Raw genomic sequence first — 20,459 nt, forward strand, 5'->3', positions numbered from 1 at the left:
TGTCTCTCTCTGCCCCTTCCCCCACCCCTCTCTCTCTCAAAAATAAAGAAACATTAACAAAAAAAAACTAGGAATAAAAGAAAAATGATCTTCCCTATGGTTCTTATTTCCTGATGATGAAGAACAGAGGTTTTATGGGCTGTATCACGTGCACATAATTCCAGGTTGCATCAAAGAAAGTTCCCCACACCTAGAAGGTGAGGATTGGTGAGTTTGAGCCGTGTGAGCGGTAGGAGGGGCCTGGTGGCATTGGGACATCCTCGGCCACGTTGCCAGTCCACTTGGTGTTCTTTCCTTCCTGTCAACCAAGCTTGTTGAATCTGTCTCAGAATTGGGGGGAAGCGTCCTAGATGGGACACTCAGCAAACAGTGTTTAAACCTCCAGATCCTTCTGACATTAGAACCGGTTGTTCCATCGCCGGGAAAACACACACATGCAGATGTTGGATCATGTCAAAACTCTTGTCAAGAGTGTGGATTGTCTCACACAGGACGGAGATGTGGCTTCTGATTGTGGTGGCATATTTGTTCCAAAGAAATGTGAATTCGGGAGGTATGCCGACTAAAGCAGCGGACCCAGAAGCATTCATGAATATTGTAAGTTGGGATTTTCCACGCTTGGGGGGAAATGACGTGGCTCCCACGTTAACTTTTGCACTGCGTATTATCTGCATTATATATTATATTTATGTGTGGTCGTGACTTTTGCTGGCAGAGCGTACTCATGGACCAGTACACGGTACTGGGAAGAAAGCCAGTGAGTGAGTAAGCCTGCATTCTCCTTGAACAAATTCAGTGAATTTGGGCGAGTGGCTTAATCCTTTTGCTTCGAGCACAACTTAACTCTTTCCTGGATTCTTAGGCTCATTTTAGGAGCAGAGAAACCACTGTGGCATCTCGTGTGGATCAGAAGGGTCTCGCTTCTCACTCCTTACTGTCAGGACACCTGCTCCTCGTCACATCCTGTGCCCGTTCTGGTGTATTCTCCTTACCCGCTTTTGGATCGGTCACTCGGTTGGCTGGCAATAAGAGGTCCCGGAGGAAATCTAGAGAGGGGTAGAACTCATGAACGGCGTGACGACTTTTTAAGCATCCCAGAGAAGTTTTCAGCTCACTTTCGAGCTCTTAGTGGAGCTCAGCAGCGCCCTTCATCAAGCTGTGCGTATCCCGTCGCAGATACTGTCATGAAAACGGCAGAGGGGCCGTGTCCTCCTCACTGCCCCCCTGCAGTAGGTAGGATCATCCCCGTATTTCAAATCAAGAAACAGAATAAAGAGGCTATGAGGAGCATCCGTTGGGCCACACCACTGGCAGGTAGCATAGCTTCAACTTCAGTCCAGGCCTGCCCGAACACAAGCCTCATCACTCTAACCACTGCACAGTGAACCCTCCCAGGTGAGGAGAGGCTCCCTCCTCCCTCCTGGCCCGGCGAAGGTCCCACACACATTCCTCTGAGTAATTAGAGGGAATCTCTCTAGCCATAGACAGAGCCGGTCTCCCTGGCCTCACCCACTGGGTGTGCCCAGCGCCGGGCGCCCTTGGGACCTTAGGAGCCCTAATACTAAAATCCATTGAACCGACTCTGCCATTGAGAGTTCATGCATGGAGAGGCAAAGTAAAGTAGGAAATTCATATGATTACTGGTTTCGATTCAAAGAAATGAAATATAAGCGGTTCGGAGTCTGAACGGATTTGATTCCGTATACTGATTTACACGGGTATAGTCTCTCCTATGTTTTGGTAGACAGCTGGCTTCATGCGTGTGGTTTTCTAGCTGGTGTTAACTGAGCACCTATTAGGCCCTTGATATGTGCTAATCACTAGGTTACAGAGATCTAAGGATACCAAAAGACCCTAGTTCATGGAGCTATACCGTCCAGCAGGGAAAATAGACACTCAATTGCTAATGACAAGAGCAGTGAAATCAAAGAAGAAAACATAAAATAGGGGGACCCAATCCAGAGAATTCAGGAAGTTTTTTCTGAAAAAAGGTCTCTTAACCTCACATCTGCAAAATGAATAGTAGTTACTTGAGAGGGTGGGCGTGATGTTTAGTTACAGTAGTCGCTAATGTGCATTAAACACCTACTATGTGCCAGGTAATCTAGTGAGTGTTATATGTGCATTATCTCTTCACATTCCTTGCAAGAACCCCATGGAGTATAAACCATGGGCATACCTCATTTATAGGTTTATAAATTGAGGAACAAGGACAAGTTAACTAATAATCGTACAGCTAGTTTGTGTATCAGTGTTCAAACCAGGATTAAAAGTCAAGCAATGGGACCTCAGGGACTTTCTCTCCACTACTAGGCTTTTCCTCAGGTACTATGCTGGGCATTTCAGTCCCGGCTTTCTCCTCTATCGGTCCTTTTAACGCAGCAGCTGATAGAAATAATTCCCTCCTCTGGGTAATGACAGTGGGTAGGAATAGTGAAGATACGGAGATTTCTGAAGCCTCGTATTTCACAAAGACCTTTTACATGTGATAACTGTGTAGAGTAGGGGTCCTTAAACAGGGGTCCATACACAGGCAACAAGAAATCAGGAACTCCTGAAAGTATACACAAAAACGTGTTTGTGTGTCCATGTGTGTATTCCTTTTTATAGTTCTCCTCGAATTCACCGAGGGATCCTTGACCTAAAAATGTTAAGAACTGCTGTTCTTGAGTCTGTGGTTTTTATTGTATTGTATTTATTGTATTTATTGTATTGTATTTTAAAAAGCATGAGCAGGGGAGGGGCAGAGAGAGAGGGAGAGAGAATCTTAAGCAGTCTCACACCCAGAGCAGAGCCCGACCGAGGTCTCAATCCCGTGACCCTGGGGTCATGACCTGAGCTGAAACCAAGAGTTAGATGCCCAACTGGATGAGCCACCTAGGTGTCCCGAGTCTGTGGTTTTTAGATCTGAAAAGAACCTTAGGAAATTCCATGGTCTAAGGGTTCTCATAAGCTCTCCTGGGACAGATGTCTGCATTGACTGCATTAGAATTACCTGATCCCTAACCTGAAGTGGGCCCAGATAGCTGTACATTTAAGTGCCCCAGATAATTCTGATGTCCACTCAGGCTTTGGAATCAGTATTCTGGTCCAGTGGTTCTTAAACATTAGGGTGAATCAGAATTTCCGAAGGAGCTCGTTAAACCACAAATCCCTCCCAGTTCCCAATTCAATAGTTGTGGAGGGAAACGGATCACTTGTAACTCTAACAAGTTCCCAAGTGATGCTGATGCTTTGGGTCCAGGGCCCACACTTTGAGAACCATTGCTCTGGTCCGTTCTCCACATTAAAGGCAAAGAAATCTGGTGGTAGTGTTGGTGGCTAGTTTTTCTAAGGTAACATGCTTAACTAGGGAACAGAAGGGACGTCTTGTCCACATCTTCCAGGTCAAGGAATCTACTAACTACTTTTGAACTATTGAGAGTATAGCCATACAGAACTGAACTCAAAAGACACTGTGCTTTTTCCTTAGAGTGAAATCATCCAACATCAAGGCTATCCCTGGGAAGAGTATGAAGTCGTGACAGAAGATGGGTATATCCTTTCTGTTAACAGAATTCCTCAAGGCCTAACGAAACTTAAGAAGACAGGTATGATTCACCCCATGCCCCTCCAATATGGCAGCCTTCCCTACAGTAATGACTTCCTTGTGATTTGGGTGTGTAGAGGGGAGTCTGTGTTCTTGTTCCAGACTGGAGCCCATTGTTCGGGTCAAAAGATAGCTTCACTACCCCCCATAATCTCCATCACAACCACTCCATTAATCCAAATATCTCCAATTATCTCAAAGAAACATAGTGGTTGCCTAAAAAACAAAAACAAAAACAAAAACAAAAAAACCTTCCAGGAAGGTCCATTCCTTGACCCCTTCTAGCATATAACCCATCCCCAAACTCCTTTTATATAGACGTTCTAGAATATTCACTGACAGTCTTTTGACCAGACCACACCAGGCCCTGCTCATGAAGAATGCAAATTTCAATATGGCATCTCACACCCACCCCTGCACACTCTATCTCCCATCCGAACAGCACTTTAAGTATTTGAGATATTGCCCAACTTCTCACCAAAATTTTTTAAAAATCAGGCAACACGTGTACATTTAAAATTTGTTAGACCTTTCTACAATTCATATAATCCCATTCTTTGTATATAGGATTTTCAGCTCATGCTGGTTTTTAAAAAATTCGCGCGTTCCTTACCAATGAAAGTGTGCCCACCCTCTGCCTCCATTTGGCTCTGTTCCTTTGAATACTCTAGCTCTACGTGTATAACAGCAACTACATTATTTGTGATGAGTACAGATAATATAATTTCATATTGTGTTCTTTCTAAACGCCAGGTACATGGCTACGTGTTTTATTTGCATTCGTCTCATTTAACTTTCACAATACTCCTAAGAAACTGCCCCTCACAGAGGTTAAGTAACTTGTCCAGAAAGCCTGTGCTAGCACTTGCTAGAATGTTGCAAAACCCACACTCAAATCAAGATCCGTCTGCCGCTCTAGCCCATGTTCTTAACTAGAACCAGGGAAGGCTGGGTGAATGCTATTGTCTTTGGTGTGAACAGGCTTTAGGGTTCTGTTTTATTGCAACTTACACTTGTGCGGCTTTTTGAAAACCAACTTGTTTTAAGCCAGCTGCACAACCCTGCCTGATATATCTTCAGCATGCCCCAACCTCGGTGCCTTTGAACTTAACCGTGCTCCCTCTGGACCGCTAATTCATCAGATAGCTACACAGTCTGCCCGGGCCTTCATTTAGGTCCTCTCAATCATCTTCTTTCCCTAACCACCCTTTTCAAAATAGCAGCCCTTTGCCACCTAGCAGGCTCTCGCCGCTTTATCATGCTTCCTTTTCCCTATAGCACCTGTCAGCTGGTGGGATAGATATTTACTTATTCACGATCTGTCTCCCCCAACCAGAATGTAAACTCATCGGGAACTGGGACTTTATTCTGTTGAAGGCTACACAGCCAGTGCCTAAAAGAGTGCCACACACGTTCTAGATGCCAATAAACATACGTGGACTGAGTGAGTGGATTTTAATGAATTTTATACAAATAAACAAGTAGCCGGGAGTTGCAGAAAGAACTTCTCACCAAGCCCCGCTAATCCTAGGACGTAAACCAGGCACAGCTCTTCTGAGCGATCGAGTGACTGTGGCAGTTCCTAAGCTCACGAATCACCTGCAGCCCCCATTCATGAATGGAATTTGTTTCCTCACATCCTGTTTACTTAGACTGTTCACTCGTCACACGCGAGTTTGGAGTTCAGTGCATCCACCTGCCTTTTGGGTCCAGTTGATGCAGAATACTCCCCTCTCGTGGCCAGTGTTGTTTCTGCAGCTTCTATTGGCCTCTTCGAGGAGGCCTTTCTTCGAGGAGAAAATCCCCTAGGAGGCTAGGTGGTACCCTGATCGCCTTCACTAAAAATGTTCTTTTCTCTCATCACAGCACATTTCTCAAAAGGTAGGAAATTGAATGATTGATGTTATTACCTACTGCATATCCCATATTACAATTATGTCAGTTATACCAAAGTCCTTTATATTTGCTTTTATCCCTGGTCAGTAATCTAATCCAGGGTCGTATGCCACAGTTAGTTGTCATGTTTTGTGGGGTTTTTTTTTGGGGGGGGGGTTCTCCTTTATAAACTGAACCAATTTCTCAGGTTTTGTCTCTTTGCCTTTGACATTTTTTAAAAGCGTTTTGGACAGTTATTACAGAACGCTCTCCAATTTGTTTTGTCTGGCGTTTCTTCATGATGGGATGCAGGTTATACATTTTGGCGGGAATGCCACAGAAGCAGAGGTGTGCCCTCAATGTGTCATATTTTGGAGCACATGATAACGGCTTGTCCCGATACTGGTGATATTCGCTTTATTAAAAAATATTCTTCTTTTCTCCCCAGCTTTATGGATGCATAATTGACAACATTGTATATATTTAAAGTGCACAGTGTGATGGTTTGCTCTGATACATTATGCACTGATCGCCACAAGCAGGTTAATTAGCAAGCACATCCATCACCCCCAAGAGTTACCATTTTATTTTACTTATGTTTTTTTTTGTAGTGAGAATGCTTAAGATCTATTCTGTTAGCAAATGCAATATTATTAGCTTGATATTACCTATTATTGATAATATTACTGATATTACCTATTACCTATTGATAATATTATTGACATTACCTATTATTACCTTCATATTAATATTACTATTAATATTATAGCCACCCTGCTATACATTAGCTACCCAGGAATTGCTCATTTTATAGATGAAGACGTGTACCCTTTAACCAATATTAGCCCATTTCCCCCACCCCTCAGTCCCTGGTAACCACTGTTGTATTCTTTGTTTCTAGGAGTTCAACTCTTTTTTTTTTCAGATGCCACATATATGTGAGATTATACAGTATGTCTTTCCCTGCCTGACTTATTTTGCTTAGCATAATGTCCTCTAGTTTCATCCATGTTTGTCACAAATGGCTAAATTACACACACACACACACACACACACACACACACACAGACACCACATCTTTATGCATTCCTCAGTCAACAGATACTTAGGTTGTTTCCAATCTTTTAATGCTGCAATGGACATGAAAATGTAGATATCTCTTTGAGATTGCACTGGTTTTATTTCCTTTGAACATATGCCCAGAAGTGTAGTTGCTGGTTTATCTGGTAGTTCTATTTCTAATCTGTTGAGGAACCTCCATATTGTTTTCCCTAATGGCGGTAGCAATTTATGTTACCACCCAAGTGTACAAGGGTTCCCTTTTCCCCAATATTCTCAACGTCCTGGTTGCTCCTTCTTTTCTATAACAGCCTTTCGAACAGTTGTGAGGTGATAGCTCATTGTGGTTTTGATTTGCATTTCCCGGACGATGAGTGATGCTGAGCACATTTTCATGTGCTTGTTGAACATTCGTATGTCGCCTTTGGCAAAATGCCCTTTCAGGTCGTTTGCCCATTTTTCAATCAGATGGGCTTTTTTTGCTGTTGAGTAGTACGAGTTCTTTTTATTCGGGAATATTAACTGCTTATCAGATACATGGTTTGCAAATATTAGCTCCCATTCTGTGAGTTGTCTTTTCACTATGAGGGCGTTTCCTTTGCTCTGCAGCGGATTTTTAGCTTGACTCGGTCGCACTTGTTCATTTTTGGTTTTGTTGCTTGTGATTTTGGTGTCTTATCCAAAAACATCAGCGCCAAGGCTAATGTCAAGGAGATTTTCCCCTATGTTTAGTTCTAGGCATTTTATGGTTTCAGGCTTCACGTTTAAGTCTTAATACATTTTGAGTTAATGTTTGTGAATGGCATAAATGACTGGTCCTGTTCCCTTTAGCGATATTAGCTCTCTAACAATTTTGTTAAGGTAGAGTCTGTCGGGTTTTCTATTCTGAATCCAACATTTTCCCCTTTGTAACTAACAAATAATTTTTGAGGAGATACTTTCAGATAATGTAAATATACTATATCTCGCTGAACTTTTACCCACTGATTTTAGCATCCCCTGATGATTTTATAAGGCCATCAATCTTTCCATATTTATTGATATTTTACTGTAAGTAAGAGCTTTTCTTTCCCTCTCTAATTATTTGTTTATTCTTTTATTGGTGGGTATCAATATAGTCTTAGGCATTCTTAATGTATTCACTGGGATATAACTTACTGCTGTCCTTATTTATTTTGAGTCTCAAAGGTTCCCATATTTGAGAAGTGGGAACTTCTTCAAGCTGGCTAATGAATCCTTTTGACATGAAGGGCCCATAATCATTAAACCATTACATATATGGTATATGCGAAACATACATCTATATATAATTTTATAATAATAAATTATATATACATTTAAAAGTAGATGATAGATAATTATATTTGTCATTACACAATTATCTTAATCATGATACTATACTGCCTCCAGGACACTTCCAATGTCCTCTGTGGTGCCCAGACACATCTAGTGATAGTAAAAACTACACAAAGACCACAACGGACGCTGAACTTTATTGATCTCTTCTCTATGCCCGGCATGGCCCCATCTGCCCCTTGTGCACTATTTTACTTAATCATAACAAAAATCCTGCTCTTCTGATGAGGAAATCAAGAAGCAGAGAGGTTGAGTGACCAACCAACACAATCCATCTGGCAAGCAGCTAAATCAAAATTTGAACACAGGTCCTTTGGCCTTGAAAGCCCTTACACCCTAGAGGGTAACAAGAAAGGTGGAGAACATTTCACGTGGCTGAAATTCTCTCCCGTGTAGGTTCCAAGCCTGTGGTGTTCCTGCAGCACGGCCTGCTTGGAGACGCCAGCAACTGGATTTCCAACCTTCCCAACAACAGCCTGGGCTTCATTCTGGCCGATGCTGGTTTTGACGTGTGGCTGGGGAACAGCCGGGGAAACACCTGGTCTCGGAAACACAAGACCCTCTCCATTGACCAAGATGAGTTCTGGGCTTTCAGGTACACGACAGTGTTGAGAGTGGAGGCGGACATGGATGTCTTTGGGAGAACTGGATAAAGAATATGGCTTCTAGCATTTGGATAATTTACCTTGGTTGGCTCATCAATATCCTACCGTGATGTCCCTCAATTGTTTTAGTTTCACTAGGGGTTCTTTGAGGGGAGGAGTGGGGAAGATCGGGTTTCCCAAGTAGAAGGTGGGTCTGGCTAAAAGTGGTGGTTGTTGTCAGGTGGTTGAGACTGGGAGGAGAGAAGATGTAGGTCCATTTCCTTGTAGATGCACATCCTGGGGCTAACTCCCTCCTGAGTAATGACAAGGACTGATACCCAGAAAGTGATGAGATCAGGCAACATTAAAGACATAAGGGAAACTCGGGGTGCCTGGGTGGCTCAGTCCGTTAAGTATCCAACTCTTTGTTTCAGTTCAGGTCATGATCTCACAGTTTGTGAGTTCGAGCCCCGCACTGGGTTCTGTGCTGACAGCACGGAGCCTGCTTGGGATTCTTTCCTTCTCTCTATGCTTCTCCCCACTCATGCTCTCTCACTCTCTCGCTCTCTCTCAAAGAAAAAAAAAAAAGATATGAGGGAAATCATGAAGTCTTAGGGACCATCAATTTAACTAATACATATCTCACACTCTTACGAAAGGTTTTTAACGTTTTTATTTAAAGTACCTATTGGCATTCAACCTGCTCTTTATCCATGTGATCAGAGAAGGGCCCCGCAGCATTTTCAATCCTTTCCATACAAATGAATGTGCACGGCCCTGTGCTGTTCTACTAACTGTGTAACAGGACGCCTCCACTGGGAGGTAAGTCGTGTGCTCAGTAAACATCCACGGAAGATGATTACTGCTCTGCGATCACATCTGGAGAAAACAGCAGTGTGCAAATAGCTGGTGGCCCCAGAGGCCCCCATGTGTCCCGGGTGTGAAACAAGTCCATTCTGAGGGTTGTGAGGGGCACAGTAACAGGCCTGTGGGGATGACGCCTCGGGGGCTTGTTTGTAAACCCCGGGGCTGCTTTTGTCGTTTCTGATTATAATTTTTCATGTAACTTTGTCTTTTCCCCCCTTATAGTTATGATGAGATGGCTAGGTTTGACCTTCCTGCAGTCATAAACTTTATTTTGCAGAAAACCGGCCAGGAAAAGATCTATTATGTCGGCTATTCACAGGGCACTACCATGGGTAGGTTCGAAGGAAAGCAGGTTTGTACAGTCAGAAATGCGGGCAGGCGGTGCGAGTGGCTCTGCCTGGGATCCGTCATCCGACACGCGTCTCAAAACTGACCCCATCCTCTTCCCACTCCGAGGGCCGTGGGAAACCAGGGGTTGAGCTGAGAGAAGCTTGTGGTGTGGTAGAAAGAGCGAGGGCTTTCGAGGCGGACAGATGTGGAATTAGATCCCATCTGGCTCTGGGGCCTCGTAGCTGAATGTCCTTGAGCCAATTATCCAGCCCCTCGGGTCTCGGTTTCCTCATCTGTAAGATGGTGATAATCACTCCTTCTTAGCAGAGTTAGAGGTAGTTTGGACTATTCAATGGTAATGTATACAAGGTCTGGGAAGGCAGGGATTTCATCTCAGAGCCGTTTCTGGCCCAGAGCATACCTGCAATTCAATACACAGCAAGCATTGTCGTCCCGCTGCGGACAGCAGTGATGGGGGATTTTATCCAGGTCTTTTTCCTTTCCTTCGAAGGACAACGCCTGGAATTTTGTGCTGTTGTCCTTTTGCATTCGCTGCACTTGCGAGAGACCGTAACGCACAGCCCCTGCGGGATACAGGTCATCTACCGGGGAGACGGGAGTGCAGTCTGCGGCCTCCCGCCTCGTCTCAGACCGAAACCAGTAGGAAAAGTGTGTTTGGCTTAGATCAGGACAAGGGGAGAGCAGGAGGGGCCCGGCGCAGGCCGTGAGGGGAAGGCTGTCCCGGGAGGGCTGAGAGAGTTCACCCCGAGCCGAACCCGAAGGTGACGGCCAGGGTATGGGGCTCTGAGAAGGCAGGTAAGCGCACCTCCTGGAATTCGGGGCAGGTGTTCAGTGGGCTTCTTTTTATTTGGTGCTCTCTGGCCAATGAAGAGTCTGACTTCCACGTTTTCTCCTCTGGATTTTTCAACAACATTAACCGGTTGCGGTGACGCTCCCGTCTCCCCACACACTTCTCAGAAAGAAAGTTGGGGTGTTAGTGCCTGCCCTTGCTCTAATGTCCAGAGGCCCTTGAGATTTTCTCTTCTCTACACGCAAATTGTCCAGCATGACATTAAGACCAAGGTGCTACTGATGAGGCCAAAGGCTATTTCGAGAAGAAAAAGGGGGCCAAAAAAGCACAGGACTCTTCCGGTGGTCAACCGTGGAGCTGTTCCTACAGAAAACTTGTACTTGATTTGCAGAAAGAGAAGTATCACTGGGGGAGGTTAGCGGGAGTTCTCAAACTTGACATTCGAGGGAGTTCAGAGAGGGTCACAGTGAAGCTGGACTACAGTTTAATGGCGTTCCGGCTCCGTCCTGCGATAGGACCTACAGCTGGGAGGGCAAACGCTACGAGTGAGTTACTCTTGAACCTGCCTTGGCCTGTGGCTGGCAAACCTAATCACAGGGAGGGAGAAGTTGAGAAGGAAGTGCTCTTCGTGAATACTCACCTTCTGGGGACGGGAGGAAGTCACGTGATACTGGTTTCCGTCTGCCCTGCCCCCTACCGCTCAAGCTGCAAATACCTGAGTGCACAGAGTATTTCAAACTCAATGACCTTGCCCTGGCTTTAAAAGGCCCCTTTTCCTCCCCAAGGCTCCACAGAGATCTCCCCTACACGGTGGTAATTTGGACTGTTTCATAGATAGCGAAACCGAGGCACGGACTGGCTAGCCAGGGTCCCAGACCTAGTCTACGACAAAAATAAGAGTTGAAACCCAGTTCACGAGACAACTTAGATTACATTACAGTTTGGGCTCCAGAAAAGGTAGGAGTCAAGGAGACCAGCGTAAACCCTGCTCTCCCAACACCCATTATATTACGGAACATGCTCATTACCAATAAACAAGGTGATTTCTCTAACGCTCAACCTCTTTCACCGTAAAGCAGAGATTTGCCTCAATACCTCCCTCGCAAGAGTCAGAATTAAATGAAGGAAGAGCTACAAAAGTCCCCTGAAAAGTGTCTAGCACACAGTTACTTCCCTCTACATATATATGTTCTCAGAGTCCGTACTCTTGGACTCAATAGGTCCATTCGGTAATGTAATGAGAACCTACTAGTTGGAAAGTGTTTGCAAGATGTCTTAGGGGACACAGAGGTGTTTTGGCGGCTGGTGTTTCCCCCTTTTAAGGAGCTTGTATTTCCCTGGGACGGTTAAGACACCATCGCACAGAGTTCCTGAAATAACTTGACCAGAGTGAAATCAGTATTTTACGGGTTTTAGGAGATTCAATATCCACACTGACGTATCTCTTCTTTTGTAGGCTTTATTGCTTTTTCCACCATGCCAGAACTGGCTCAGAAAATCAAAATGTATTTTGCTTTAGCACCCATAGCCACTGTCAAACACGCCAAAAGTCCTGGCACCAAATTTTTGCTGCTGCCGGATATGATGATCAAGGTATGTGAGTCCTCAGAGAACTTCCTGTCTGTGTAGAAGGGTCTCCAACCCGATTTGCCACGACACACAGAATATAAAATCGACACAATGATCTTTCGACTTTATGACGGCGCGAAAGCATTCACTAGAAACCATACTTTGAATTCTGAATGTTGATCTCTTCCTGGGCTAGTGACATTTGGTACGATCCTTTCTCGGCAGCCACAGCTCCTGGGCAACCACAGGGTCACGAGGGTCAACGAATGATACACTTACCACCCTTCTGTCCCCACACAGCCACTGTTTGTCACTTTCGGCGCAGTACCCAATAAATTACACTTTATTATAAAATAGGTGTTGGGGCACCTGGGTGGCTCAGTCAGTTAAGCGTACGACTCTTGATTTCCACTCAGGTCTTGATCTCACGGTTCATGGGTTTGAGCCACACATAGGGCTCCATGTGGACAGTGTGGAGCCTGCTTGAGATTCTCTCTCTCTCTCTCTCTCTCTCTCTCTCTCTCTCCCCCTTCCCTGCTTGTGTGCACTCTCTCTCTCTCTCAAAATAAATACATAAATATTTTTAAATCTCCTTTAAAATAAATAGATAAAATAGACCTTGTGTTAGGTGATTTTGCCCAACCGTAGGCTAATATAAGCATTCTGATCATGTTTAAGGTCTGCTGGGCTGAGCTATGATGTCAGTAGGTTAAGTGTATTAAGTGCATTGTTGACTTTGGGTATTTTCAGCTTATGATGGGGTATTATTGGGGACATAACTCCATCGTAAGCTGAGGAAGATCTGTATGCTTTTAAATTAGACTCACTTCTTTTGAACTCTAATGTAATAACTACTACCCCATTTCATATTTTTACAGGGGCTGTTTGGCAAAAAAGAATTTCTGTACCAGACCAGATTCTTCAGACAGTTTGTTATTTACCTGTGTGGTCAGATGATTATTGATCAGATTTGTAGCAATGTCATGTTACTTCTGGGAGGATTTAACGCCAACAATATGAACATGGTAAGTGGGAGCCTAATAAATCCTGTTTCCACTAGGAGTGATCGGTCTCAGTCCCTGTAAGTGAGCTACTACAGGGCAGGCTTAGAGAAATGACATACACGAACTAATTCGGTTTTCTTCAAATCATACTAACACGCAGAAAATACTTCACCACGGGCTGAGTCAAGGTTGAGGTAAGGGCATTGCTAGATACTAACTTCGTAGATTATGGATGGAACAGGTGTGAGAGCAGCTCTACTGCGGTGAGTTAACTGCCAGACATCACACACCTCTTCTTTCTCCGTAGGTCCTTCCAGTTTGTAGTTTAAGGGGACGTCTCGGAATCTCCGTTCAGCTTAGGCATAGCCACCGTTGGTGGGGTCGCTGGCGGGCTTCCTCAGAAAGCACCATCTGAGTTGGAGACTAGTGTGCAGAATGATTTGGAGGGAGACCCTTGGGATGTCACCCAGGGCAGGGAAGGAAGCAGGATTCAGTAGACTGAAAGCGTCAAGTCGCTATGGGGTCTCGGTGGGAACCTCGGTTGATGTGAATATCAGATGACCCTTCCAAGCTGTCCCAAGTCAGAGTGAAGGGGTTGGTCTTTATAATCCCGCTTCAACCCATCACTTACTACAGATGTCACCGGGGGAGATGTTGGGCAGGACAGCTCTCTGCAACTGGGACCCCCCCCCCTCCCCCAACTCCAAGGAAGTCCAACAGTGTGCGAGCCACACTCCCAGCAGCCGGGGGCATACGTCTTTCACTCCTAAAGATTTTTTTTCCCTTTTTTATTAATAATATGATTAATAGCTACCATTTATTATATGCCAGGCTAAGTGATTCCCTATAACAACCCTATGAGACAGGTATTATCAATACGTCCATTTATAGACTAGTATCCTGAGACTTAATGCATTAAATACCTAAAGAATTAATTAATCAAATATATAATGCATTAAAGAACTCCCAAATTGAATGACAGAGGTGGGATTTGAATACAGACCCGGTTCTAGAGCCCTCATGCTTAATGATCTTAGTCAAGCTTTTAGAAGAAGTCAGATGTCTAAAGAGAAGCTGTTCTCAGATGAAAAAATACAGGTGCCTGAGAATACACTTAGTGGCATTTTTAAAATTTATGTGCATGTGTATATGTCTGTTTCGTAGATAATTGCTGCTAAACTAACGATGTTCCCATGTCTTACTCTGACCCCCTGGAGATGTGGTCTTGTCAAGGTGCACATCTCGTGAGTTTTCCCACGCCCCACAAACCACCCGTGCTTTGTTACAGAGCCGAGCAAACGTGTACGTGGCGCATACGCCCGCCGGGACGTCTGTGCAAAATATCCTACACTGGAGCCAGGTAGGAACGTCGCCTTGGCTGAGGGTCTGTGCGTCTTGTCTGAAGTAGTCGAAGGATGTCCTTTTGACTGCGCAAGTGTTATTTCACATGTATTCCAACAGGAAACATGATCCTGTCAATGCTGTTTCCACTGTGGATTTAATCTAGAGCAGTGAATCTTTTCAGGAGATGGGAGGGAAGATGGGAGGGAGATGGCTCAAGGAATCTTGGGTGGACCTTAAGAATGTGACTTCAGGGAAGCCAGCGTGGTTCAGTCGGTTAAGCATCCGACTTCAGCGCAGGTCGTGAGCTGTGAGTTCGAGCCTGCTTCAGATTCTGTCTCCCTCTCTCTGCCCCTCCCCTGCTCAAGCTGTCTCTCCCTCTCTCTCTCTCAAAAATAAATCAACACTAAAAAAATTTTTTTTGAAGAATGTGACTTCAGATGGTCCAAGAGAGACCTTTCTCTGTCCCTGGACACGTCACAGATGAGGCTGGAGATCACGTTTCCATTCTCTTTTTCGGCTCCTCCAGCAGCACGGTCAAGTGGTGACAAAAATGTGAAGGCAGGACCTAAATGCCCCAAGAAGTTTTCACAGGAGTCCTTTGTGCTGCTGACTTCATCGACAGTCACAGACGGGAGAGTCCCGATCACCAGACACATGAACTGTCTCTGGGGGCCGCGGGTGGATCTCGGATTGCTCAGAACTGATTCTCGGACTGTGTGGATGCTGATTAGCCTTTCACACGTGGAGAAGCACCACACCTAATATTGCTCGTTAGAGACGTACTGCAGAGTCTACGTAGACTGGCTGTCGGAGGAAGGACGGAGATAAAGACAGAAAGCTAGAGCGTGGTTAACCTTAGATTCTCATCTACTGCAACTACCACTTCGTGGAACACGTAAACAAATAAAACTACGACTTTGTTGAACAAAAAATCCCAGAGGGATCCTACTGCAAGCAGAAAGTTTTAAGAATATGATGAGGACCTTTAAAAGCCATAAATATGGGTCCTGTTTCTCCAAGGATTTAGAGCCTAGTCAGATTGTTCTTCTAAGGTCATTGCTGTGTGTGTGTGTGTGTGTGTGTGTACAGGGCGGGGGCGGTAGCGGGGTGGGAGAGAGACTTTATTATCAAAAGCAAAGAAGAATTCTGACCTGGATTGTACCTCGGTGGCCTTCTCCGAGCACCACCCCACCGCGAGCGCCAGGGGGCGCTCTCCCGCCGCAGCCGGCTGGTCCTGCGGGACAGCCGACTGCACACGGGCTGCTATGGGCAGGCACTTCCTGCAGTTGTAGGACAACGTGGCAAGTGCTTTCCGGGTACGTTTTTCTCCCCGAAAGGGCCTCACTCTTGCCTTTACGCCTTCCCGGAAAGCATCCTAGCCCCGAATGGAAGAGCAGCCTCAGCCTTGGTTCTCCAGTTCCCTCCCGACTACAGACGGTGGTAGCAGATGCGTCTGGTGCGTTTGAAGGCCATGTCCGTTTGTCTCCTTTTAGGCAGTGAACTCTGGGGAACTCCGGGCGTTTGACTGGGGGAGCGAGACCAAAAATCTGGAGAAAGGCAATCAGGTAAGAAAACCAAATGCATCCTGTTTTGGCAATAAACGGGAGGGAAGTGATCGTGGCAGGGTTTCTGTTTTGTTTTGTTTGGTTTGGTTTTGTTTTTGTTTTTCGTCAAGGCGGGAATAAAATATGAGAATTTGACCAGCAGCTAACAATTCGGGCTTGACTCCATTTGAAAAGAGAAGTTCAGGGGCACCTGGGTGGCTCGGTCAGTGAAGCATCAGACTCTTGATCTCAGCTCAAGTCTTGGTCTCAGGGCCATGAGTGAACTCAAGCCCAGCGTTGTGCACCACTGGGTGTGAAGTCTACTTTAAAAAAAAAAGAAACTAGAGAAGTTCACGGCTTAGCCAAGAGGCCTCCTGCTTTCATGATGGAGTAGCAGAACTTTCTAGATGAGGCTGCCTCCAGGAAGAAGGCTCTTGGGCTTCTAAGGAGCAAGGACAGGGTAGATTTAGTGAAGGGAAGAGTGTCGTCTGTGGTGGTCAGTACAAGGATCTTTTTAGGATGAAAAAATAAAAATAAAAAACAAAACCATGAGTCAAGATGGCAGGGGTCAGGCTGCTTCATGGCCCATGAAAGAGCACTCAATGCCCATGGGCCCTTCTCTTGCATGACCCTCTGTGTGGTCCTGGGCGAGCTGCTTTTGATTCCACAGACCCCCATGTCTCCGTCTTTAAAAGTTAGTGGACTCGATAACCCTTAAGAGTCCTGCTGGTCACACTTTTAATGAATCTGTAATTTGCAAGTGAAAAACACGGAAGGTTATTGCATTACCTAAGAAAATGCACAGTTGATGCTACAGGATAAAATTAACCGTTGTGGAAAGTCTGAAGGGACTAGGATACTCTTCTGAGCATGAAATCCCCACTGAAGATTATTGGTTGGCTTCTGTGTGAGTGCAAACAAATACTGACCATGCAAACATAGAGCGAGAGGGAGCCCGATAGAGGCCAGCCTCTGAGGGTCTAGATGTAAAAAGCCGAGAAATGGGACAGACAGGGAGTGCCCTGACCAGCATATTCTCCATCAGAGCCATCAGCTACCTTTTATTAGGTCCTTCTTCACTGTTTCCTAAAACACGCCTTTGGAGAAAGCAGTCTAGCTTCAAGATAGTTTTATCAACATAAATGTTTTACATTCTAGAGAAAGCAGCGTGTGCAACATAGGCCCTAGAAATGGTCAGGGAAAGGAAAGGAAGACACGCGTGCCAAAAAGGTGTCGTAGAATCACAGCACCTTGGAGTTCGACCCGAATTCAGTTCAGTGTTCTCACACGTAAAAGAGAAAAATGCATTAATGGCACCATAGAATGCTCCGAACTTTTGTGTCGAAGTTAGGCTATAGAAGGTAGTTCCGATCACTCAATTCCTCTGTGTGTGTGTGAGTGCGGGGAGACCCCTCACCACCAACAAGCAGTTCTCCGGGCACCAGCTGGGGTCCTACAATTTAACTTCATTCGGGCACTACCTGGAGACAGCACCAGATCAAGGGCTCGATTTGCTGAGCGTGCCCTCCGGCGAGATGGCAATCTCAAGCCCAGGTTGTTCCTGTGCTTCTGACCGACTAGCCATAAAGTGAAGATCTAACAACCCTCCCCTTGGGTTCTGTTAATTTGCCGGATTGGCTAGCAGAAACCAGACAGACGTTTAACTTACTAGATCACCCATTTATTGCAAAAGACAGTGACCCAGGAATAGCCAGATGGAAAAGCTGTATAGGGCAAGGTTGTGGGCAAGGGGCAAAGAGCCTCCAGCTCTCTCCTAGCATGCCACTTTCCCAAATCCCCACGTGTTCACCAGCTAGGAAGGTCCCCAACCATGTAGGATGTTTATAGAGGGTTCTTTACATAGGCAGGATTGATTCAATTATCGGCCACTGGCGATGGAACTCGTCTCCAGCCCCTCTCCCCTCCCTGGAGGTCTGGGGGCAGGACTGAAAGTTCCAGCCCTCACGTGCTTGTGTCCAATGGGGGGCCAGCCCCCATCTTTGGGTGAAGTCCAAAAGTCAGCTCATTAACTTCACAAAAGACACTTTGTTGGCTCTCATCACCTGGTAAACTCCAAGGGTTTTAGGAGCTCTGTGCCAGAAATGGGGATGGAAACCAAATATATATTTCTTATTCTAAATCACAGTCTCAGGCCAGAACTGTCAATTCTTAGAAAGCCCCAGAGAGTCAACCAGGACTGCCTGGGTTGACACCTTGGCTCCACAGTGGATTTCCTGAGAAGAAATGAGCCTCAACTTCACTGTGGAGAGTTCTAGGTGCTTGATCAACCTCAGGGCTCGGACAGCCAGTATGATCTGGAAGCACGTCTTGACAAAGGAAAAGTATCAGGAATCCTGGATACTTTTCTTCGGGTGATAGAAGACCGGAACCGGGCTCTAATTGTTACCTCGCTTGGTTCAGACTACCTGCGTTCCAGTGCCATTGACTTCCCCAGGTTTTGAGCTTGGGTCTGCCTCAAGGGCTTTCTGTTATTCCAGAAAGTCTCTGTGAAGATTCCAAGGACTTCTCAGTGAGGCTCCAATCTCTTGCCTTTCTCTATAGAATTGTGTATATATATATATATACATATTATTATGTGTATATTATATATATGTATATATACACATATATATGTATGTATGTCCATATGTATTTATGTACATGTGTGTACACATACATGTATGTAAATACATATGTGTAGGCACATATATGTATGTGTATACATGTATGTATGTACACATATGCATATATGTGTACATACATACATACATGTATATACATATTATGTGTATATTATATATACACACACATACATTATGTGCATATTATATATACACATACATATATATACATACATATATTATACATATATAATATATAATATATAATATATAATATATATTTATATTAAAATATATTATATTTAAATTTATATATATAATAATTATATTGAAAATAATAATAATAAACATATATATATATATATATATAAAATTTCCCTCTAGCCTTGTGGAATTTCTGAAATCATCCTTTAAAAGGACAGGAACATTATCTTCCAAAGATAATGTGTGTGTTAAGTATTTATTAATAGGAAGAAAAGTAATGGAAAATTAATGCTTAAAGTGGAAGCCAACTAACATGGTTTCTCCCTTAACCTCCTAAGTTATTACAGGTGTCATCCCCATTTCCCAGATGAAGAAACTGAGGCCCAGCAAGGTTAACCAACTGTGCCTTCAAGCAGGGGCTGAACAGAAATTCTTGATGAATTTCTGCTTGGCTGCAGGTGCCCGAGCACCTTTCTTCACAACACATGGCATATATTTTTTTCAAAAGCTTGTTTATTTATTTATTTTGAGAGAGAGAGGGAGAGCGTGCGGGAGGGGCAGAGAGAGAGGGAGAAAGAGAATCCCAAGCGGGCCCCTGAGCCATCAGCCCAGAACCCAACTCTGGACTCAGTCTCAGGAACCATGAGATCATGACCTGAGTCAAAATCAAGAGTCAGACGCTCAACCGACTGAGCCCCCCAGGCACCCCACACGTGGCATATTTTTGTCGTTTATTTGAAATATAAATTGTGAGCTTGAAAACCCAAACATTACCTACGTTCCTTTTTTCTAGCCAACTCCTGTAAGGTACAAAGTTAGAGACATGACGGTCCCCACGGCGATGTGGACGGGGGGTCAGGACTGGCTTTCAAACCCAGAGGATGTGAAGACACTGCTGGCCGAGGTGACCAATCTCATCTACCATAAGAACATTCCTGAATGGGCACATGTGGACTTCATCTGGGGTTTGGACGCTCCTCACCGTGTGTACAATGAAATCATACACCTGATGAAGCAGGAAGAAACCAGCTTTTCCCAGGGAGTGTGTGGCATCCGATTGTGAAACCGTGGACACTGACAAGTCTCAGAAAAGCCTCGGGGAAGAGGGAACCCTTAAATGGAGGATTTTAAGGATTTCCAGAATTGAAAACCCACCATATGAGTAGGGGGGTGGAGAAGGGAGGACAGAGATATAGTACATATTCCTTGAGATTTCCTGTATTTGGCACTAAAACTGACATTTAAATTTTTATCAGCTAATTAAAATATTGATTGGGTGAACATAGGTTTCATGTGTCATATTCTACCATCCTGAAGGGTAAATTTTACCTGACCACTAGAGGTTATCTAGGATTCTCTATGTCATTCAGAGAGAGCCCCTTAAAATGTTAATTTTCTTCTATAAGCCATCTATTTGGACCAGTCAAGTCAAATGACTGATCGGGACAGAGACAAAGGTCTTGAATCTCTGGACTGTTGTGACCTTGACAAAATAAGCTGGACATTTTCACCTTATTGCTGTAGAGACATAATACTACTCCAGGAAGCTGAGCTGAAGAAAGAAAGAAAAAGAAAGAAAGAAAGAAAGAAAGAAAGAAAGAAGAAAGAGAAAGAAAAGGGAGGGAATGAAGGAGAGAAGGAAGGAAGGAAGGAAAGAAAGAGGGAGGGAGGGAGGGAGGGAGGGAGGGAGGGAGGGGACAAT

At 44.7% G+C, this 20,459-nt stretch overlaps 1 protein-coding gene across 1 annotated transcript; it reads left to right on the forward strand.

Moving 5' to 3' along the window:
• Positions 1–450: 450 nt before the first annotated feature.
• On the forward strand, positions 451–20,031 carry LIPM (lipase family member M). The gene is made up of 9 exons (XM_047826508.1): positions 451–597; positions 3,473–3,590; positions 8,276–8,474; positions 9,553–9,662; positions 11,928–12,064; positions 12,919–13,065; positions 14,333–14,404; positions 15,882–15,953; positions 19,551–20,031. The coding sequence occupies exons 1-9, from the start codon at positions 451–453 to the stop codon at positions 19,818–19,820; spliced, it is 1,272 nt and encodes a 423-aa protein (XP_047682464.1). The 3' UTR covers positions 19,821–20,031.
• The last annotated feature ends 428 nt before the right edge of the window (positions 20,032–20,459 follow it).

Source organism: Prionailurus viverrinus, chromosome D2 (genome assembly GCF_022837055.1).
Source record: "Prionailurus viverrinus isolate Anna chromosome D2, UM_Priviv_1.0, whole genome shotgun sequence".
NCBI classification, from domain to species: Eukaryota; Metazoa; Chordata; class Mammalia; order Carnivora; family Felidae; genus Prionailurus; species Prionailurus viverrinus.

Excerpts from the sequence above, each read along its gene's own strand:
- LIPM (XM_047826508.1), top strand. The coding sequence starts at position 451 with ATGTCAAAACTCTTGTCAAGAGTGTGGATTGTCTCACACAGGACGGAG. Across the intron at positions 12,065-12,918 it reads TGCCGGATATGATGATCAAG|GGGCTGTTTGGCAAAAAAGA; the intron begins GTATGTGAGTCC and ends ATATTTTTACAG. Across the intron at positions 14,405-15,881 it reads ATATCCTACACTGGAGCCAG|GCAGTGAACTCTGGGGAACT; the intron begins GTAGGAACGTCG and ends GTCTCCTTTTAG.